The sequence below is a fragment of the Fukomys damarensis genome, unplaced genomic scaffold (genome assembly GCF_012274545.1).
Source record: "Fukomys damarensis isolate Sample0158 unplaced genomic scaffold, DMR_v1.0_HiC HiC_scaffold_38, whole genome shotgun sequence".
In the NCBI taxonomy this organism is placed as follows: domain Eukaryota; kingdom Metazoa; phylum Chordata; class Mammalia; order Rodentia; family Bathyergidae; genus Fukomys; species Fukomys damarensis.
The window spans coordinates 40,308,845-40,332,527 of NW_022900950.1; the positions used below are offsets into that span (position 1 = coordinate 40,308,845).

Below are 23,683 nucleotides of genomic sequence, written 5' to 3' on the forward strand. Positions count from 1 at the left end.
GGACCCGAGCGCAACGCAGAGGCAGGGTCGCCACCCCACCCGGAGCTCCGAAGCCAGGCCGAGGCGGTCACACGTCCAGGTCAGTGAGGGGCTACCGACCAGGCCAGCGAGCCGAGGCAGAGTGGGGAGCCCAGATGCACAGTGTGCTACTGAGCTCCTGAATGCGCTAGCCCTGCGCGCGGGGCTCTCGACTCCTCCTCTAGGACGGCCTTGGGTCCCTCGGCCTCCGGAGCCTAGTCCCAGACTCTCCCCGGGCTCCTTGCTGTGGGAACCCCACCCCATCTATCCTCTTCGCCTCGGGCTGCTTCCTTAGGGTCCTGGAGCAGCCTCTGGCAGCCCAGCTCGCAGGGGCTCAAGGGGACTCTGTGAGCTACAGTGGGACCCGCGAGGGACCCGGCGCGCAGTGTCCTTGGCCCCGAGATGACCCGCCTCGTTCCGGACACAGGGAGCCGGAAAGGTCTGTCCTGCTGTCCGCTGTTGCAAGGTTGATTTCTCCGCACAGGAACAGACAGTTCTACACTTCGCAGAGTGTGCTTCTAGGTGCATTTTGTTTGGTGTTTGTGATTGTGTATGGTCATTTCTTCTGTTTGTTTTGTGCTTATTTGTATTTCTGGAGTCATCTGCCCCTTCCTGGGGACTGGTCACTCGCACACTGACGACCTTTGCTCCCTACCACGTTCAAGTGACTCTTTTTACCTGTCTTCGGGTGGCTGCAATTCCGGAGAAGTTTTTCCTGGCGCTGAGCACGCGTTCCCCAGCAGTGTTTTTCCGAGTTCCCGAACACCCAGTAAGTAATTTCATTGGCGACCTTTCCCTTTTCCCAGGTTTGATGAGACGCCGGAATCCAGTGTTTTCCAGGCAAGGCGCGTGGATTCGGGGCAAATTGTTTGAGATCTTGTTAAGAAGGGTACGTAATGAGCTGTCCTTCGGGGAGCAGAAAGACCCTTTCATTCACAGAAATATCTTGTTGAGAACCAGGTTTGGGGACCGTGCCTGAGCGCTTTATGTCACCGGCCACCGGATGCCTGGTCCCTGTGGGCGCTGGGGTTTGGTGTTGGATTCCAGGGCCTGGGTCTATTTCTTAAGGTCCTCCATTTCCTCTGCCTGTCAATTTTCCTCCCCCCATCCCTCGTAAAGTGAGTTCTGGGTTTGTTTCTTGTTCGTTCATTTGTGGTGGATCATGAGGTCCGATGGTTACAGGACATCTCAAAGCCATCGTGTTAGGTAAGGTCCGTAACACAGGTGCAATAGCGGTGACTTGTCCCGCTGCCCACCCTGGGGCCACTCCCTAAGATATTTCTCCGCAGTTACCTTTCAGTTTAGATTTCCCAGATTCGTTATTCAGACAAGAGCCTATCAAGGGAAAAGAGGCTGGATAAGTGATAGTCTTTTTGTAGGAGGTTTCCTGATGCAGTTCTCAGGATGAATGCACTCTCCTTAAAAATATTAAAAAGGCAATACTGTATTTAATATACTTAATTATAAAGCTACTAGAGCTGTTTTATTTTATTTGTGAGAGAGCCCATAGAGGATCTTAAGTACCTTTTGTGATTAAATATGCTCCATTTTGTTAAGTAGAGAGGCATCTTTTCCCTACAACCACCACTCTTTACGTGGAGCACTAGTTGTTTATCTGTGATGCAGATGGCTTTTTGAAGTGCATGAGAGTGAGGTGCCTTGTCACCAGTGACACTGACACTTCTCAGGCCATGCCCTAGTCACCTTCAAATGCTGGGCATGTTGGGGATGCTAACCATCTACTAACCCCAAGCTGTGCCGGGAATGCTGAGTGCCCGGAAAGTGTGTGGGTGTTGCATTTTGTGTTTTGAGTTTGAGGAACATATTTATTTATTATTTTTTATTTCTGTACATAAAACAAAGTGCTTGGAAAAGCTCAATACACATTCATTGTTGTCATTCAAGAAGCCTCATGATAAGATCAATTCTCTTTAGTTGTGCTAATAATTAGTTCATTTCACCAAATTTTACTGCATGTTTATGATGGGCACCAGCGCTTCAGGGGTTAAGAGATAAATAACAAGCTGCTTGTGTATGGTAGTGAATCCACTAGAGGATCTATTTACAGGATCTTTAATTTTTTCTTTTTTTTCCTATTTTTTTAATGAGGGCACATGAGGAATGACAGAGATGATTGGGAAGCATGATTAATCATAGGAGTCATTAAGTAAACTTGAAATTATACATTCATTATGAGAATGAAAAATTAATCCATCATAGGCAAAATTCTCTGATTTGGCCTCTATTCTAGATCAAGGCAGAGATAATTTGAAAATACTTCTTGCTGGGCTTACTTTTCTCCACTATACTTGTTTGTATTTTAATATTCATGTTATATGATGATTTTTATATTAATTAGTCATTGAGGAGAATTTTATAAATGTAGAACATGTTGTATTATATTACTACAGTGATATAAAGCATCATAGGTCTAATTTTATAGAAATTCACTATAATCATAATGACGGGTAAAACAAAAAATAACAACACCTGTTAGTAGTGGCTTAGAGAATACAACAAAGAATAAGCTCAATCTGTAAGTGCATGAGTTGGCAGGATTCCTTTTAGCCAGCATTTCTACCTACAGGATTGAAGCCAGAGGCTTAGGTGAAGAAGTCCCTGGAGTATGTCAGTGGCTGAGCCTTTGACTTAAATCCATCTGGGCATTCATTGGCCATTTCTAGTACAGGATAACAAGCTACTTAGTCAAATTATGTGATCACCTCAGCTCTGATTCTGATTTGGGGGACATGTCTAAGGGATATAATGAGAGACTCAGGCTGTGGATGAAGAATGTCTCCTTCAGGAGTTACTTATAAGTACTGCGACACTTGTGTTCACATTTGGAACCATGAAATAGTCTTTATTTTCCTTTACTAAGTTTTAGTAATACAAAAGACTGAGGGAAGAGAAATCCCGAGCTTTGCAGTAGCCATGTACACTTTAACAGCGTCTGTGAGCAAAAAGTGGCACGATCCAGCCCAAAGTGTGACAGTGTTTCCAAGTTCCATGATCATATCAGAAACAGGACACATCATTAACATTTTCTGAGTTCCTAACTTTTAAATTCCAATCTGTTGTATTAAAAAGGGAAGTATTCAGTACAGTTTTAAAATTTATATTATGGATTTGGTTGTTGATGCTAATCTTGTGACAGATAATAATGAAAAGATATGGAAATTGTAAGCCCACAACAGTTGTGAAAAGGGTAACTTAAGATAACAGACCTGAACTCAATTTCTGATGGAAAACAGAGGGATAAATGTCTGAAAGAACTGGTTTCAAATTCAGAAAGACAAAATGATTTAACCCACTAACTCCACTCATTCAGGTAGCATTCAACATACAAATTCACTCCCCAGAGGAAGCAAAAACAACAGCGTTCCTAATTAATTTGTCATGGTAATTGTGTACTGATAAAAGCACCTGATGATTATCAACTATTATCACAGTTAGGTTTTTACTCACTTTCAGTTCTCTTGTGACCAGGACTATAACAGAGGGATTTATTCTTCTTCTTTCTTAAATAGCATGGTTATAGCATTAACTCAAAGAACAATTAAGCTCTATTGGGAAGGCTTTCAGGCCTCAGCCTGAGAGTATTAAACTTTGAAAGAAGTGATACAGGGCCAGGCATTTAATTCAGTGGCATCATGCCTGCCTCATGAGTGCAAGGTCCTGAGTTTGATCCGCAGTTGAAACAAATGAACCATTTCAAAAGTTTTTGTTAATTAGAGATACATTGAGTAGAAGGAATAAGAGCAGGTGGATGAAGAGGAATAGAAAGAGAAAAGAAGGTGGGAGAGGAAGGAAGGAAAACAAATTTAGTTCTGGGGTTAAAAACTAGTAGCATATTCACTGTGTGTGATATAATTAAATTTTATTTTATAAAAAAATCTTTATTATTTTCTCTATAAAACAACATGTTTTTTGTATCAAAGTTCAAATACAAAATGAAAAAAATGGAATATTAATATAACCATAATACTACCCTCTAACAGAAACATACATTAACATCTTGTTTTGTTTTTATTATTTTTTTCCATTAAGTTTATTGGTACATTTTAGGTATACAATACAGTTGTAGCCATCATTAGGATCTTGTACCTTTACATGATGCATCTTGGTTCTTATTTTTGCCCCATTTCCCTGCCCTTCCGTAATCCCCTCCAACCTTCCCTATTTAAAAAGACTTTGTTTCCATTTTTTCCTTTTCTCATATTTTTTCTTTCCCCTCTTTTCCTTTCCCCTACTCTTGTTTTGTTTTAAAATTAAAGTTGTATATGTGTGTGCACTAAGAGAAGTAGTAGCTGTTTTACAAAAATGGAATCATAATATGTACTATTCTAAAATTTACTTTCTGAATTTAGCCATACATGTCCAACATCCATGTTTTCCAACATAAAATCCTTTTCATTAGCATCAGCATACTCCAGTTTATGACTTTTCTATCACTTAGTTAACCAATCCTTAACTCACGGACATATTGTATTACTGTATTACTATAGTAATATAAAGCTCTCTGGGCCTAATTTTATAGACATTCATTATTGATCATAGTGACAAGTAAAGAAAAGATAAAGCCTATGAGTTCATGATAAAGATGATACAACAAAGAAGAAGCTCAAAGTATAAGTGCATGTTTTGGCAGGATTCATTTTAACCAACATTTCTACCTACAGGATCCAAGCCAGAGACTTAGCTGAAGAAGCACTTAGCTATGGAGTACATCTTTGTGCATGACCCTTTTAAACTTGTTTGATTTTTTTCCCAGGCGATAAATTCTTAGGATTTATTATTTACACTGTTAGCCTCTGACACATATTTTGAAGGGAAAAGGAAACAGGCAGTAGACATACAGAGTATCTTCTTGATGTGTGGTACATAAAATATTTTTACCTATAGAAGATGTTTATTGACACTTTGCCTTCATATAAAAACTTTCACAAATCATAAAAATATAAATTTACAAGTAAATGGCACTCAGATCAAAAAAGAAAATACTTATCAATACCACTCCAACCATATGCCTTGGCAACCTGTAATTTCTAACACTCCCTAGTGAGCTTATCTACCTTGGTTTCCTGATGAACATGTTAAATCAAGAGTACTGCTAGGAAAACAGATACATATTGCAGATATACTAATAAGTGAAATAAATAAGTCACACATGTGTAAATACTGAATAGTTTCTCTGGTGTGAATAAACTATAATAGTATATAAGATCCTAATGAGATAATTGACAATATGAAATAGGAAGAAAAGGGCTAAAGGTGTAGGGAAAGTGGGAAGTGTAGGAAAAAGGTAATAAGGGAAAAGAAAAAATATGAGAATATGAAAATAAAGTGTTTGTAAATGGGGAGGGGAGGAAGGGGTGAAGGGAAGGCAGGGACAAGGGGAAAAAATGAGAACCTGTCATGTAAAGGTACATGATCCCAATGATGAATGTAACTGTACTATATACCTAAAATGTACCAATAAACTCAATGAGGAAAAAAAAAGAGCACTGCTTTTAAAAATGACTGTTGAACTGTTGAGTTGGATGGAGGTCTCAGGCTTTCAGAAAGACTCCTTGCCAACAAAGTTGGTCTAGTTCAACAAAATGGCTTTCCAAAATCCGACACACTGTTCCCTTTTTATTTATCAGTTTTCATTTTAAATATGTCCTCTGGAGCCAGGCGTGGTGGCACACGCCTGTAATCCCAGCACTCGGGAGGCTGAGGCAGAAGGATTGCTTTGAGTTCGAGACCACCTGGGCTACATAGTGAGTTTCAGGTCAGTCTCAACTATACAGTGAGACCCTGCCTCAAAAATAATTAATTAATTAAAAAATAAATATTTCCGCTGGACCCTGCTTAATACAGATTTTTATTTATATGATGAAAAACCTGTATAAACAAAAAAAAATGTGAACATCTGGCTTTGACTGTCCACTTTGGCTGTGAGTGTAGAGTGGACCTGAGTTTGGAAAAAAGGGTCCTCAGTTCCCAATTTGTAGTTTCTGTCTCCAGCTCAGTCTTCCTGTGCACATCTTTTTCAGAAGAACACAAAACATGAACAACAACCTTCAAAGTATACTTCACTTTTTGGTGTCCTGGTTTCCTGATTTGAAGCTTATAGCTCTGATTTTATGGAAAAAAAATTTTGCCTTTGTTGTTATTGCTGTTTGTTTTTGTTTTTGTTTCGGTTGCTTAAGTTTTTTTCTTATATAGAGAGGAAAGTTACTACTGAGAGGAACCATAAAAGAAAATAATAAATTCAGTAAACAATAAATATTTTCAGTTAGATGTGCAATGAAAAATGAGAGGAAGTATTTGATTCCTTTTGTGTGCACCTGTTTTCATTTCTCATACTCGTTTCCTGAGAAGCTGAACTTTTTGGATTAGTTCTCTAGTATGAGACTAAGTATTGTTGCTCGAGCTGTCAGGGCTCCATTCTGCCTGAAGTGCTACTCGAAGTACGGTCCATACCCAATGCCAACTTTAGAACTTCAGCTACTCATTCACAGTGAAGTGCACAACATGTGTCCAAATATGAATCAAATAAGGCAGGAAGCACATTTTTTAGTTTAGCTGACGTTCTTGATGCAAGAAGCATTGTTTGGGTTATACATTCTTCATCTCACCAGGACTTGTGACCAGTGATTTTCCACTGAATTTTCAAAATTTTTTTGTTTTGGTTTGACTTCACCTTGAGATAGAGTGGCTGATAGAAACATGACATGTAATATTCCTGAAAGTATGAAATTATAACAAACTTTCCCTACAATTATTGCAAAATATTTTCCTTGATTTCCCCACAGATGAGCATAGTGTCACACACTGTGAGTATAAGGGACTTGGAAGTTTCAAAGGAAGGGATTATCATGGAGTTTACATTTTAAAAATGCAAATGGCCTCAGCCTCTGGGTCAGTGTTTTATTGATTCACTGTAGTAAACTGAAATTTTGTTGTGCCCTTTGGGGGTATGCTTTTTTACAATACTCCAGCTATGTTTGAAAGAATGTATTTCAGAATTTATACTACTCCTTCATCCCTTCCTCAAGAATCCTGAACACTCGACCAAATGAAATCTAACTTTTTTTGATATTGTTGAAAGACACCATTAAATGATAGGGAAGTATGGAAAGAACTTTCTCTAGAACCTGAAACTATTAATTTTATTGCCATAACTAAAATATTTATAAAATTGAGAAAGTTCATAAAATTTCTTATTATTGAGTACTTAGTCTTTTCAATAGAAAGCTTTCTGATTTTTATATAAGATCATTTTCGTTCATTTGATATTCTTTTGTCTGTGAGAAAAATAGAATAAACATGGGCTATCTCTCCAAAAAGCTTCGAATTTCTTTATTCTCTCAACAACAAATAATTATCTTTATGCTGTACTCTATGCTGGCCTACAGATATAAACGTAAGTGAGATGTTTGTTAGCCCTTTGTCCTGGGACTTTACAGTCTAGCAAAGCAAATGGACAGGAAATAAATAAAACAAGCATAATAAAATATGAGAAATGCTAGTGTTGAAAGGTATGAAAAAATTCTTGAGAATGCAGAGGAAGGAACCAGAAATTTGCATGGAGAAACTAGGTGGAGACTGGGACATTAAAGATCAGTATTAGCTGAGTGTAGTGGCATGTGCCTGTAGTCCCAGATACTCCGGAGGCTAAGGCAGGAGGATTGTTTGCACCCAGGAATTCGAGACCAGCCTGTGAAATAGAGCAAGATGCTATTTCAAAAAAATAAATTTAAAAACATATAAATATTTCACAGTGATTGTGGAATTTGGGACAGTTTCATATGCATACAACATCGTTTTTAGGTACAGTAAGAAAAATAAGGCTGGAAAAGCAATCTGTGGGATAACAAGAGACAGATAATAAGGTCCAGATAATAAGGGACATGTAAGACAAATAATATAGGAGCCTCTTAGAGATCTTACTCCTGATGGTAACTCTAAAACGTATTTGCCTACACTTGTGCACATAATTCTAGCATATTATATGTAGTTCCTAGTTAACAACTGTTCACTGAATACATTGCTATATGTAGCTTTTCTTAAATACAGTGTCACTGACCCTTACTCGTACAATGAGGTTTTAATTTTTTCTTCCATCAGGAGGTCATGAGTTACTCTTAATATCTTCACTGTCACTTACTCCCCTTGAAAACATTTGTGCATATTTAAAGGACAGGCAGTAGGACTGGGAATGTAGCTCAGTGCGAAGGCCCTGGGTTCAATCCTTTTTTGGTACTGGGGATCAAACTCAGGACCTTGCTCTTATGAGGCAGGCACAGTGCCACTGAGCTAAATACCCAGCCCAAAAGGATTATTCTTATACTGTAGCAGCTTTTCATATTCTAGTTTATCAGGGAATATGTCCATGGCTCTACCTATCAGTAGATTAGTTAATTAACATACTATTGTGATAATAATTATTAATAATGAGTTTTAATTTATAAATTTCATTTTCACTGTGTACAACTCTACTTTCCAGAATTTGACTTCTTTACTGCCCAGCTGTTGAAAGCCCCTCATAAACTGCTGTCATAGGACAGTGAGATTTTACACCTGTCAGGAAAAGATAGACTATACTAATAACAAAAAATTAGAATTCTCGGTAGGTGACTTAAAGCAGCAAGTTTATTCATTGTTGATGCTAAGTGTCAGTGAGGATCATGAGTCTGACCTTGTCTATTGTCAAGGTTGAACTCTTCCCCCTGCCTGTTAAGGTTGTGTGCTCAGTGCTTTTCAGAGAATTGTAGAAATAGTCTTGGTCAAGAACATATATGCACCCACCATTCCATCTGCAAGGGTGGAGGCACTCACCAAGGCCATCCAAGGACTTGGACTGATACAAAATGAGAAGTGCATATACACGATTACTGCAGCAGAGGGAAAGGACATGGCAGTTCTCACACTGGCTCTGACCTTTTCTGACCAGTGAGAGATACCATTTTTCCTACATTTTACTGGCCAAAACAACTCAGATTCTGAGAGGGTGGGAGTATGCAATCCCACAAGATGCCTACATCAGAATCATTTCATGAATAGCACCAGACTACAAGTCTCAAAGGTATCCCTCTTCAACTCTCAGCCTCCTGGAGAGAAATGTGATGGATATAACATTGAAAATCATAGATTTTTAATTCCAGCCATGCCTCTAAATGGCTGTATGACCTTGGGCAAGCCTTTGAATTCTCTGAAATTTAATTTGCTCATCTTTTAAAAAGTGGTGAGATATATAATAATAACTACCTTTAGAAATTGTGAAGATTAGAGAAAATATTCACGCACATGTGTGCACACACAAAAACATCCAGAACTGGCCTGTGCTTTTTATTCAACATATGTCAGTAGCTGTCATTTTTGTTGTTATGATAGCTGTGATGGTGGTTTTCCCAGACTGGTTTGTTCTTTCCGCTTCCCAAGTATCCTGTGTTGCTTCCTTTTCTTTCATGTTCTGTTGACAGATCATTATTCCACATGACTCAAGAATGCCCACCACCCCCTACTCCTTTCCTGCACTTTCCACCACCCTTCTGCTCACTTTGCCTACATTCCAGTCTACATCACTGAAGGTAAAAATACTTAATGATGAGTGAGTATATGATTCTGACCAAGGCTATTCCTACAATTGAATAAAAAACACAAAGCATACAACCTTAAAAGGCAGGGGGGAGAATTCAGCCTTGACAATAGACAAGGTCAGACTCAATTAAGTTTGGTGTAAAGAACTATCCATGATTGCTGAGAAAAACCACGTTGATTTATTTTTGTGGAAGAATATGTAACTATTTTCAGTAGGTCACCATGAGGTAGTTTGCTTTCTACAAACAATTCTTAGTTTTCAATTTTACCTACTTACATTTGCAAATTGAAATACATTCTGTGATAATTGAGTCTACACTTGTTTATTGTTTCCATATTGTCCTTGACAAAGTTTGGTCTTGTGTCATTGTCTAAAATGACAACATGCTGCTGAGGGTTTGATTTCTTCCCGTATTCAATAGCCTAACACACCATATTTTTCCATGTCACAAGGAATATGCAGACCTTTTCTCTGTCAGACAGACTTTTGTGTTTGCCGTGTCTCCTGTGAGAGGAAAAAGGGAGGCAGACTCTGCTGTTCTGTTCACAGTGGGGATTAGGGGGAGCTTGGTGAAGGACATGTCATCCTCTTTCTATTCCTGCATCTGCTGGTTCACCTGGAAATCCAGAGAGATGAAATCCAGATTATTTTTCTACCTTGAGAGAGTACTTTGTTTCCTTGTAGGAACAATTTTTCCTGTGACTCCATCTAATATCTGACTCATCTGGGGTGTGCATCACTTCTGGATACCTAGCTGTAACCATATTGGTGATTGGTGCTTACTACAAAAATCAACACTCCTGGTTTTTTCACTACAGCTACCTATTGCAGTGGCTAGATTCAGTTTCCAAATTATTTGCTCTCCCCCATTTCAAAATATTCTCATCCTGGACTGGAAATAGGTCCATGGGGCCACATTTAACCTCTTGCACACTAGAGAACTCACTCAAACCAGGATGACACAATAGGTGGTTGCCAGTTAGAAATTTTTAAAAGTGTGAGTCTTTAATCTGTAGAACTTGGTTTTTGCAGTCTATTTGCTTTTGTTGCCTAGATAAAGTCTCCATCTCTTTAGTTTATCAGCTGCTGTTGTTTCCTACAGTCTCACTTTGAGCCTAGAACTTATTGTCTATTGTGAGCTCTGTGAGTTTTTCACAGTACTGACAGTCCTTGATAAGTAAACTATACTTTAGTCTCAAGATGCCAATCCCCTACCTTTGACTGGGTATTTAAATTGCAAGAGGGATATCTTTGCCTGCCTCTGACGATGACTGCTGGTGTAAGAGGAGCATAGCTGGAGTCTTGAATCTAGAAGGCTCAGATGGAGATTCAGTCTAGTGGGTGGTAGCAAGAGTAAAGCCATGAATAAGGCCAGTTGGTGAGTCACCATTCCTGGTTTTCAGACAGCTTCTTCTCCCACTTGTGGATCATGTTTCCTGGCCATGTGAAATGTCCCCTAACTCATCCTCTGGTGCTTAGTGAGCATCAGCAGCTGGTGGTAGCAGGAAATGATTGAACTTTTTTGATGCCTACTTAAAAGTCACCCTTCCATCCTTGTATTTGTTTAGAAGCTTCTAGCATTATGGCTACTTCACTGCTACTTCACTATTATTTCCAAAGTATTTTCTTGAAATTTTCAAGAATGAATTGCCTTTTGTCAGCTTATATATTGAAAATTTTCAAAGACAGTTACAAGAATAATAAGACACACCTATATACCCTTCAATGAGAATAGCCATTGATGAACATTTTTGACACATTTGTTTTATCATCTTTTGATGTATATGTATGTCATCTTTTCTTTATTTTGACCTAACCACTTCAGGGTTAATTGTTGATGTTATGACAATTTATGGCTGGCTATTTCAATATGTTCTCATGAACATTTTTCTATATCACACTTGGGAAATTTAATATTCATTTGCTGGTCATGGTGGCACATGCCTGTAATCCCAGCACTCTGGAGGCTGAGGCAGGAGGATTGCTGTGAGTTTGAGACCAGTCTGGAATACATAGTGAGTTCCAGGTCAGCCTCAACTACATAGTGAGACCCTGTCTCAAAAAACAAAAAAATTTTAATATTCATTTAATATAATTGTCTATAGTCCAGATTCACATTTCCTCAGTGACCTAAAAATGTCCTTATAACAAAGCTTATCTTTCTTTGAACTGATTCAAGATTCATCAAAAGTTTTGCATTGCAATAAGGGGATAAATTTTGAAATCTGCATCTTACTGGGCTTTTTCCCCCTTTGAGTATTCAGCTGATCACTATCAATGTCATATGGCCAAAACTGAATGTATCCAAAGTTTAGCCTGCCTAAACTGGCAGTTTCTAAGCACTATTCTTTTTAAATACCCATTTTACTGTGGAAAGTGTCATCATATTTGAATGTCAGCCACAAAAGACTGGAAGAATGAGACGATTTATTTGGCAAAATTCACATGTATATTTTATGCTGAATACTTGGCTAATATCCAGAGGAGATGGGTAATTTACAGCCTATATAATCAACTGGGTTCTATTTGTAGTTGCATTGTGAGAGCTGATGTTTCATTAATTCAAGTAAATGCTATGCCTAAGTCTAAAATGTTAAGTGAAAGATCTGTGATCTTGTGTCCTGTTGGGAGATGAAATAAGATATATAAGATAGATATAGATGATATAGATATAGATATAGATATAGATATAGATATAGATATAGATGATGTTCTAATCCATTTTTAGGTAGAAGATAGAAATGGTCTCTAAAGCACCTTACTTTAAATAAATACATGATTATGTTTGTTAATGGAAATAGATATAGTGAACTGCTTAATTATTTTGCTAATACAGAAGGATTTTTTTTTGTTTTTGTTCTTTGTTTTAGTTTGTATTTTGAGGCAAGTTCTTGCTATGCAATTCAGGCTGACCTTGAATTCCCTGTGTAAGCCTGGCTGGCCTTGAACTCATAGCAATCCTCCTGCCTCAGCTTCCCAAGTGCTGAAATTACAGGCATGTGACACCATGCCCAGTGAAGTTATTTTTAGACAACCAATATCATCATTTATTTTTTCCAAATTGGGCTTATATATGTGATTTCATGGATAGAGAATGACTTTTGTTTGTAGTATATTCTTATTGCAAAAATAAAGAATAGGGTATGTTAAATAATTTACATTTCTCTCTTTTCTGTGGCCTTAATTATCAAGATATTTCAGGTAGAATAGAAGGGTGGGGTTACAGTTATGGCATGAAAGAAACCTTTATTGAATGGCCATTCTTGTAAATTTGAAATACACATTTGAAAAACAACTCTGTGCATTTACAGGAACACCTTAGTCTGGATGCCTAAGGGAAATGGGAGGAAATGGAATAAGAATTGGACAGAAAAAATACCAAGATGACAATAAGCCATGATCTGAGGAGGGTGAATATTTAAAGTAGAAGGTGGAAGTAGAAACAAAAAAAGAAAGGGAGCGTGGCATTAATAAGCAATCAATGGTACCATCCACATTTTTCTCTTATTCTGAGTAGCTCAATAGCCTGGGGCTGCCCGTGTCTCAGGATCTGTTTACATTCAGAATGGCCTTCAATGATGGCTAAAGCAAAACCAAAATTTTATGTTCTTGCTTACTCCTTTAGCATAGTTTTGAAGACACCCAAAGGCCCTAAATGCCTGAGGATATCTAGTGGTTCATAGGTACAGATTAAAATTTTGTAAAAGCTCAGGGAATTATAACAATTACAAATTACAATTGCAAGAACAAAATCTTTCCAAATATCATGCTAGATAAGGAGACTATTATAAGCATAGCCTGATTGGACAAAAAGTATATACTGGATACAAATTATTGTAACTATAGAGACAAAATAAGACACAACAGAAAAGGAATAAATATTATTTCATTCTCTTACCACAGCATGTGGATTTTTAAAAACATACCTAATCTTGCTAAAAATACACAAGTCTTTCTTTAATTCTAATGCTGTGATTTGACCTATTCTAGCTGATCTGTGAATAAAAAAATGATTTTCTGAATATATTTCTAAAATATTGGAAATAACTGGAGTCAAGTATAGGGAGAGAGCGGAGCCCAAAATCCCTCATTAAATATGCTGTAACATCTTGAAAAGCCCATCTTGCTTTTCACTACCTTTTCTCACTGATTCATTATGACCTTGCCTATGATCATCAAATCATTATTTCTCTGCCTGTTTGCATTTTTTAAATGAAGCATTTAGCCAATACCCATCTCTCCTACTCTCTATAAGTGACTTTGATCATGTTGCTATTTAACCAATTCATGCTCCTTTTAAACTTGAAGTTGTTACTTTTCTCATTTGGTCTATGTTAGCCAAGAGGGACTACAATTATATTATTTTTAAACCCTAAAGTATAATTTTGAAACGATTACTCTCAATAAGGCAATGGATTGGAAGTAAAATATTTCCATGGAATATAAATATATTTAAATTTATTAAGAATGATAGTTTTATACCCCCTCCAAAAAAACTGCTGTATAAATGCCAGGGTCTCCACCTACAATTACTTTTGAGACTATACAAAGCTGAAGGTCAGACCAGTTATATTCATATCCACTTTTGCAATGTTCTCTTGCTTTTTTTTTAATGTCCCTCAATCTACTCTGTTTTGTACATCAAGAAAATATGTTCTGAATACTCTGTAAGTTATACCTTATATGGATAATTTTTAAATATTTAGGATAGAATAAGTTGTTTAACCTAAAAGTGTTAAATATGTTTAAAGTGGAAGGTGGGATGTTTTACAGAGCCTGAGGGCACTCCAGGTACGCATAAGTCATCTCTGAGGGAGAGACACAGAAGACTGGGTATAAGCCAGAGGAACCTAATGATTTCCCCTCGAACTGATTTTTAAAATAAATTACCAGTTCCAAGCTATTACTTTGTTATTCATGTGATTTTTACCAATGTACGATGGAAATGATCTGATTATATTTTATCAGCATTCATCTGAACTGTAGGTAAAAAGGACTATTAATTCTAATTTTTCATCTTACATTATCCTGTTCAGATCCATGAATTCTAAGGTACTATTTAGAATCTGTGTCTCTCTGTTTCTTCTCAGAAGATGGCCCCTCTGGCTCAATGTGTGATGGCAGATAGAAACATTTATTTCCTTAACTTGGTTTTGTTTTTTATTGGGCTGATAGAAGCCATCATAATAAGACTTTACAACAAATTCTCCTCTCCCAAAGCACTTTGCAGATACATAAGGGCAGTTCTCAAGTAGGCAGATACATGGATGGCTGAATCGTCTTTGAGTAAGGATAACTCATAAGACAATAAACCTTGTTGTGGTTATTGCAAGCCCAGGGGTAAGTGTCACTTTCTGCATGTGAAGATTTACATTTATCCAGTGGTGAAAAGAATGCATCATCCACACCGATCTTCTCTCTTCTAGCATGACCTAAAGGCCAAGGCAGAAAGTATTAAGAGAGAAGATAATTATGCAAAGGAATGGCTGGGAGGTTTTCTGTAAAATGTATTATTTTCATTTAAGCTCAAAACAGTTTTGCTCAGGTATGGTAAGTTTCCTGGGAGTTTCTGTGTGTTCCACAGAGAAAGAGATCCAATATGTCACCTAAAAGCTTTGATTGCATTATAATATCTAATTTTACATTCATCTACTGGCAAAAGCATATCATGTTAACACATTACAGCACCATTTTTAATGATTTGGGGGACCTCCTTTTGGAATATAACACAGTAGGACTCCACACTGATGAGACCCTGGTGTGAAATTGTTGATCGTAACAGCTAGGTCACTCTTTAAAGAATATCTGCGAGGGGCCAAAGCAGCTTGTCCCAGTTTTCCACAACAACAACCAAAAACCCTTTAAGTACTTGTCATTCACAGATATGTATTTGAATAAATGGCTGCAATTCCAAAATTGCTGTGCCACATTTGAGGCTAACTGGTAGGCTATTTTATAAACCATTGTTTTGCACAAGTCAAGACCAAGGTGTAGGCTCAGCCCATATGCTGTCTGTCCGCTACAGGTCTTGAACACTTCTCTGAGGGGACTCTGTGATGAGGTCCTTTAGAAGGACTAAAGAGATGGGGACACATGACAAAAACTCTATTTCTGATTTATCAAAACATTCCAATCCTCAGAACCATCCTATAGGAAGGAAGCTTCATTCTGTAGGAGAGGTCACAGGGACATGGTACTGAGTGACTTAGAACAGGATCTGCCGTGTCTCAATTCTCTCCACCTCCCCATCATACTAGGCTATGCTCTTCTTTGCTCAATTCAGTGGGTCATTGATTTTTTGTAGAGTTCTTTCCAACACAAGTTTTTATTCCAAGAGATAAGAAAAACTGGCTGATTGTGAGCTAAAACAATTCCATGGATCTTCACTTACGATGTGATCCAGCTGTGGCATTTTCCTTTCTCAAAAAAAAAAAAAAAAAAAAAAATCCCTTTCTGAACATGGCTTCAGAGTTTACCTGAAATGAAAGTATGCTGGTGCCTCTGCCCTGAGACAGATCAAGACTATGCGTTCAAGGTGAAGTCTCTTTCTTTTCTTTAAACACATCTAAAAGAAACAGCCCAATACACATTTGATTTCACTTCAGCGGTCCCAGCCGTCATGATACCTAAGCACATGCAGATGGGTTCATCCCCGAGTATTATTCATTCGCTGTCAAAAGAAACATTCACCAGGGAGGAGGAAGATATATACTGATTTTTAAACTTCATGAGGAAATGAGAAGTAATGATGCCAGATTACAATAATCTCTAATCATGCATGTAGTCTATTTGTCTCAGAGTAGAACGATGATAAGAAATTTGTGTAGCTATCATTTTAAATGAAGATATACTTTGGAAATGACAATAAACCTGTCATATTGAGGAAGGAGTATTTAAAGAAGATATTGTGGAATGTCAGATAAAGACACAAGATTTCATTTCTTTATTTTCTATTGTTCTTCTAAGGCCACTCTGGAGATCAGAGGCTTTGCCCAAATCTTCTATGCCTAATTTTCTGTGGACTATGCCATAGATAATTGAGGAGCACAGTGATCAAGGTGACCTCTGGAAAGTGAAGAAGCCCTCTGGGAATATGAACCCTGTAAAGATATTATCATTCTGTAATCTCAACACTCTGGGAGGCTGAGGTAGGGTGATTCCAAGTTCAAGTCCAAAACCAAATCAATGTTCAAAGAGAAAAATAAGAAAAGGTTGAGGATGTAGCTTAGAGTGAAGGCCCCTGGGTTCAGTCTTCAGACACACACACACACACACACACACACACACACACACACTCGAAAAATATCATGGTTTTAACAGGTGGTGTGGTAGCCAACTGTCAGCTTTGCCACAGACTTAAATGATAGCACAGCGACATTGTCTGTGTGCTTCCAGGCCCACCCATAGGAAATGCTAACCCATTTCAGTGCAGAGAAGGGACTTGAGAAAATTGAGCCAATTCTGGCTAAATCTGTGACCTTCTCGTGTCAGAAATGTAGGACTGGCACAGACCTTGCAGCTCCACCAGTCTTTCTAAGTGGTCAGAAGGAACTGTCAGTCTGCTGAACTTTATTTTACATGGATGGCCTTTTCTGATTTTCTAAGCAGGGTTATGGAAACAGTATCACATTTAACTCCATCCGCTTGGAGAGATAGGAAAGGTGAATGCTGTTCTTGTGCAGATAGGAAAACTGAACTGTTAAGACTAGCTATGGGGTTGCCCCAGGAAAGTGGCAGAGAAGAACTAACCACCAAGTCTTACATTTTTCTCTTTCTATAAAGTGAAGAAAACCAAGAACATGATTCCAAAATGGGTGGCAGTTACTTCTCTGTCACTGTCCAACTGTACAGAATGACTAAGTCACAATGTCTTTGCACCTGTTTTCTGGTCTGCAAAATGGGTACAACTTTTGCTTCCTCTTTCTGTGCCCCACATACTTGTGAGGAAAATGAAAGATGAATAGTCCTTACCTTTTTTGTCCATGCTTACAAAAAGGGTAACGTATAGTCCTTCCTCCCAGGATGGTAGGAAAATAGATAAGGAGTGGGGATGGTGTGAGGCTGAACCGTAAACTCTGTTTATCTTTACTTACAGTGTTATTCATGTCAAATCAAGTAGATTTTTGCTATTCAGTTGCTTCGGCAGCACTTTGTTTTTTGTTTTGTTTTGTTTTTTGTTTTTGTTTTTGTTTTTTGAGAAAAGGTCTCACTTATTAGACCAGGCTGGTTTCAAACTCAACAAGTAACCCTGGTTAGCAGGACTCTCCTGCCTCAGCATCCCAAATGCTAAAATTACAGGCTTGTCACACTCAGCCATACTTTAGTAATACCAGAATTTTTTAAGTATTTTTTCAATTTAGTCTGAGTTTTCTACTCTAGTTCCCCCACCCCCCGCTGGGCACCATACTCAGAGATACTTTGCTATATTCCCTAGGATGAACTACTGGAGCATTTACATACTGTAAAATAAATTACATGCTGTATAATAAATAGGTGTTACCAAAACAGTGTAGTACATTGGCAGGCCCACTGTGATTCTTTTTTTTTTTTCTTAATGTTGCTAATAGCCTATAGCAGCTTAATGGAATTGAAATCTCCAGCAAAGCATAATGAGGAGTAGGAGACAAATTATTTTAAGAACTACTAAGACATTGTCCTTGGCCTACTCTGAGAAGCTAGGACTCGTGACTTTGTGTGACACCTAGCAGGGACAACCCTCTGAAATGCTCCCCTTTCCCAGGGATCATTAGTGCTGCTCAGCTCCAGCCATGACGGTAAATGTCAGCCACTCAAAGAATCAGCTGGTTAATTAGATTTGGAGAAGAGAAGGAAAAGGCAAATTCTCAAAATAAAAAGCCAGGCAGTGTCTAAGAAGGGAAAGCCAGGGTGAGAAAAAGTGTTCTTCCACTGGCATTTCACCACACCTGAATCAAGATATGGCAACTTACAGCCAAATGATCTGGTGCCAGAAGGAGCTAGGAATGGCAACCTTTATGGACTTCAAGAGACTCCTGAAGTTTTCTACCTGGAGGTTCCCCTTTCCTCACACTGCTTCCCTAATACCTGAATGTAATGAAAAGGCTTTCTTGGTACCTGGCTAAGGGAAAAAGCATTCCCCTCAGTATCCTGTAAGACACACACACACACACACACACCCTCATTTTGGCTCAACCTTCACACTTCACTGAATGCTTCCCTGTGTTCTGTCTTGCTGGTACATGGGCCAGGTGTCCCCATCGCACAGGTGACAGAAGCTCAGGAAATGTCAGCAGTGTGCCCCACTTCCCAGAGGAAACAGAAATCAGACTTTAAATCTAAGCCCTAGAGAGAAAACATAGTATATTTCCTACTACTCAGGAATCCAGCTTCTTTTAAATTAATCTGAAGGTTCTTTTAAATTCAACACCTAAAGTATGTAAAACAAACTACCTAGGAACATTGAAAGAAAAAAAATACATAGAAATGGCCCCTGGTTTCACATAGATTAAATTTTTTATTTAAAAAATTAGTTGAATTACAAACATTCAACAAAAGCATATTTCCACGTCAAGGGATTCTCCAACACGTGCCAGAGGGGAATATCGGACCAGAAAGATGCTAGTGGGCTTCATGATGTACAGAAGCAATTTTCTGAAGGAAGAAGGTTTGTAGATACAAGTTTTAGGGTTCTCCTCTCAGAGGTTTCACTTAGAGCATCTGTTGAAATTAGAGCAGATGGAAGACATTTTATCTTTAGTTTCTCAGAGAAACCTGGCACCTTGGGTACTGTGGAGGAAAAATAAAGGCTCATTTTTATATCATCATTTGTAATATAAAGACATAAACAGTTCTTGCTCCTGGGGGAGTTATTTCATTTTTTCCTCCCTAGTGAGTTTTGTAATGAAACCTTACTGAAATAAAAACTAAAAATTAGATTTAAATGTTAAATTTCATGAAGAATGCACTGAGTTGCTGTTTGTGTTTATTTTTGCAGTCTCGATGGACACCTTATCCCCTGCTGCTGATTTTGTTTAAAAACCACGAATTCTGTTGTGCTGATTTGTCAGCCTCCAATTTCTGCTGATGCTATGATGAAAACACAATGCCAGTTCCTCCCTTTGTAACCCTTCTGTGAAACGTTGTTAGCTTTGCTCATCTTTCACCTTCTATAAAGATGTCTGAGCCCGACTCCTCATCCGGATTTGCAGGAAGTGTGGAGAACGGAACTTCCCTTGAGCTGTACCCTACGTCACTGTCCGCATCAGTGGACCCGTCCTCTGGCCGTCTGTCCAGTGTCTACATCTATGTTTCCATATTCCTCAGCCTCTTAGCCTTTCTGCTTCTGCTTTTAATCATTGCCCTCCAGAGGCTCAAAAATATCATCTCCTCCAGTTCTTCCTACCCAGAGTATCCAAGTGATGCTGGAAGTTCCTTCACCAACTTAGAAGTCTGTAGTATTTCCTCTCAAAGGTCCACTTTTTCCAACCTTTCATCCTGAAAAGAAATGGAAAAATTCTTAAAAGCAATAGCAGCTTAGGTTTTGCCTCATGGGGAGTGTTGCCTCATGGAAGTCATGACCTTTTGGTTTCAACCTGTTCTCATCCTTCGTCATTGATTCCTTTGCTGTTCCTGATGCTTTTGTTTGTGAATGAGGAAGTCCGTGCTGACAGAAATGAGCACTGACTTTGAGGTCAAGAATTTCACACGCGCCTTTTGACAGATCTGGAGCTGGCTTCTTCGAAGTGGAGCAGCATTTATTGAATGCCGTGAACTCAAGTAAGAAAGCCTCACAGTGAATGCTGGCTGTGGACTTTTTTCCTTCATTTTCCTGAAACCAGTTGAGCCCGCAGAAACTAGAAAAATGAAGTCTGAACTATGTAAGAAATATTTTCCTACTTGACAGATAAAGTGGAGGAGATATCAAATTTTAAAAAGAAAGCCAATTTAGATCGAATGCATATTTCTAAAACTGGAGATTAAAAATATGCTAAATCTTTTTCATTTCACTTTAACAAATGAAAATCACATTTATTCATGAATATAAGTCATTTAGAAAAGTTTTGGAAGAGTTTATAACTTTGAATATCAATGTGTCATGATGCAGTTTATAATGCATTTCTGCTTCTTGAGGTTTTCTTCTACTTATCTCGTAGCCGGAATGATCCTCAATTGTGCAATTCTTGGTGATAATTGTTATTCCTATTGCTCAGAGAAGCACCGGGAGAGACATTAAGACATTTTTATTTTAGATTAATAATTTCCATTGGTGAGAATTAAGAATAGGGAAAATATTCATCTACTTATACTTTATACAGTAATGACTCCAAGTAGTTTTGTATGTTCCTTTATTCGGTGTCATAGTTTTTATAATTTCAGTGCATAATCATATTACGGCCCCAAAATGTCAGTGCTTCATGGTCATTCACATTAGGTTGCAAAATTTAGAGACTAAATTGCTAGCATACATGTTATTATATATGACACAAATGTTCCATTTCTCTGGTAAATAGTTGTTGCATGTTAATATAATACTCTGCATTCGGACTCCAGGATGTGAGATTATATTAAAATTGTAGCAATGCCAGTTGTGGAGCTGCTGGAAGCTTTAGTAATCCTGGGGCTGCCACACTGTGATGGTCAGGTACACTTGAATTTGGAGAAGGGAGGGACGTCACGAAATTCAATATGCACATGAACACGGGTGAGGAATGTGGAGGAAATGAAACTGCCACTAAAAGCAAAACAAAGTAAACAAACTAGAGCTTCTCAAGAATAAGAATTTTAATTTAATTTTTAAAATAAATGGCCCACAGAACAAATACCTAACTTAGTGTGTGGCCATTGTATCAACGCGCCATAGTCTTCCCCATGGCTACCAAATCATTCCTTGCCTAAAATACTTCATAAACTTAAGTGGTGGCTGCAACACTTGTTTTGGTTGTAGAATCAACACTGCAGGAATGAGAACGGAGAAACAATCCATCATTTTGCAATCTATCTTTGTCATTCTAGAAAGTAATGTCATTCCAGATGAGGACTGGAAATGTGGATCAAAAGTCACTTTTTAAATCCATAACCCTCATTTAAATCAGACTACATTTAACTCTTTATATATCAAAAAATCTCCAAACATCATAAGACCAGCACAAACTTGCTGCCCTAAAATGTATAATGAGTGAAAAATTTATCTCTGCTGATATTTAAAGCATAACAGTGGGTTGTTTGTTACTATGTAGCATAAAATTTGGACTATAGAGACTGCTGCTTTAGATCATTATTAGCATTCTCTAAGTATACATATGTATGTACATGTATGTGTGCAAATATATTTTTATGTGTATGTTCACATGTCCCAGTTAGAAGTCGTGTGAAAGCTCTACAGGATTACAGACATCTATAGTACCAGTTTTGCTCTTTGATTATTCTTGTGCTATTGTGGTTATTGAGGAGGAAGAGGCATGGGTAAAGTGAGTTTAAAAAAACAAAAGGACAAATGCCCCTCCATATGATTATGATTTATCCTAATGTGTAGCTTTATAGCCTTTCATTCTGGAAGAAACACAGACTTCTGATAGCAAAACTACTTAAAACATCAAATCTACAAGTACTCCCTACCTCCCCTGCCACAAAGATTCTCGCTCATGATGTTAAATGGAATAATTAGGAGCAACATTCAAAGATGGAAAATAGGATTTGTCATTACAAACTTGCCAACATAACAGACTGTACAACTTGAGATGAATTTGTATTGTGTAAAAAAGGTCAGAAAGGCTGGAAGATGGGTTTATAAATAAAGACGGGAAGTCCACTGATGCCTGGTTTTTTTCTGTGATATTCTTATTGAGGTGATCCACAATTTTCTCTTAGAAAGAGGGTCTTCCTATGAGTTTTAACTGCATCAATATTTATATAGTAAATCTATATCTCTATAACTATATGGAATTTCTATCCATCTGCATGTCTATAGAATTAGCATCTCTTTCTTTCTTCTCTGTAACCAGCCTGTCTCTCCCTGACCCCCATTTGAATGTATATCCTTTTACTTTGAAGCCATGTCTAAACATCTGCCATTTTATAAATGACATTTCCCATTAATACTGCTTTTATGGCAACAGATACCTCTAATCCCTGTCATTACATCATCAAATTACACCAAGTGTGGCTTTATTTTAGAGTGAATCCATTCTGAATTAGGGTATTTACCACCCTGAATAGCATAAGAAGACATTGTTATCAACAGGCATTTATTCAATCAGTGAATACATGCTTTGGCACTCAATAGAGTAGACATTCAATAGATTAGTCATAGTTCCTGCCCCCAAGAAGTCTGTAATCTAATGAAGACTAAACTTAGAAAACAATATGTATATTTACAATTGCAAATGGTGCTATCAAGAGAATATGAAATGATAGACCATAAGGGAAGTTCACTTAAGATGTGGTGGTCAGAAAGAACATTTCTGAAGAGGTCATACAGGAGTATTTGGAGGGTGTGAAGAAGAGTGATCTCTGCAAGAAGAGTATATACAAAGGTCCTGTGGCAGGAAAGGCCATGTCTCATGCAGAGCAGAAAGTCTCTATGTTGAGATGCACAGCATGAATTTGGAGATATGAGCAGGCAGGTTATGAAGGGCCCTGTAATTGTACAGGAGCTTGAATTTTTTTTTTTTTTTTTTTGGTACTGGGATTGAACTCTGGTCCTTGTGCTTGCAAGGCAGGCCACTGAACCACTGAGCTAAATCCCTGGCCCAAGGAGCTTGAATTTTATTCTGAGTGCAGTGAGAATTCGTTGAAGAACTTTAAGCTGAAAAGTTATATAATTGAATTTATGTTTAAGACAGATTAATGTAGTTGCTTTCTGAAAAGTAGACCAGAGGTGGACAAAATGTCCTCGTCAGATCCGCTCTGGGTAGGGTGTGAGAGCAGAGGGAGAGTGCTGCCTGCTACAAATGCGGTCCATCTTCCAGCCTCGGAAACAGTCTCAGCTAAGAATGAGTCTAACCGCACACCTTCCCTCCTCTAGTCATCACCATCACCTCTCTCTCTCTCTCCCTCCCCCCTCCTCCCTCTCCTTTCCTTTCCCTTCTCTCCTCC

At 38.1% G+C, this 23,683-nt stretch overlaps 1 protein-coding gene across 6 annotated transcripts; it reads left to right on the forward strand.

The window, feature by feature from the left end:
* Nucleotides 1-22,169, forward strand: Sertm1 (serine rich and transmembrane domain containing 1). 6 transcript variants are annotated; one of them, XM_033760010.1, is made up of 4 exons: nt 7-79; nt 825-907; nt 16,577-16,758; nt 19,584-22,169. In XM_033760010.1, exon 4 carries the CDS (start codon nt 19,764-19,766, stop codon nt 20,085-20,087), a length of 324 nt encoding a protein of 107 aa, XP_033615901.1. In that variant the 5' UTR covers nt 7-79; nt 825-907; nt 16,577-16,758; nt 19,584-19,763; the 3' UTR covers nt 20,088-22,169. The 6 variants fall into 6 exon arrangements, with proteins under 6 accessions (XP_033615900.1, XP_033615901.1, XP_010633532.1 ...); XM_033760009.1 differs by lacking the exons at nt 825-907; nt 16,577-16,758 and adding an exon at nt 314-787 and having other exon boundaries at nt 1-79; XM_010635230.2 differs by lacking the exons at nt 825-907; nt 16,577-16,758 and adding an exon at nt 617-787.
* The last annotated feature ends 1,514 nt before the right edge of the window (nt 22,170-23,683 follow it).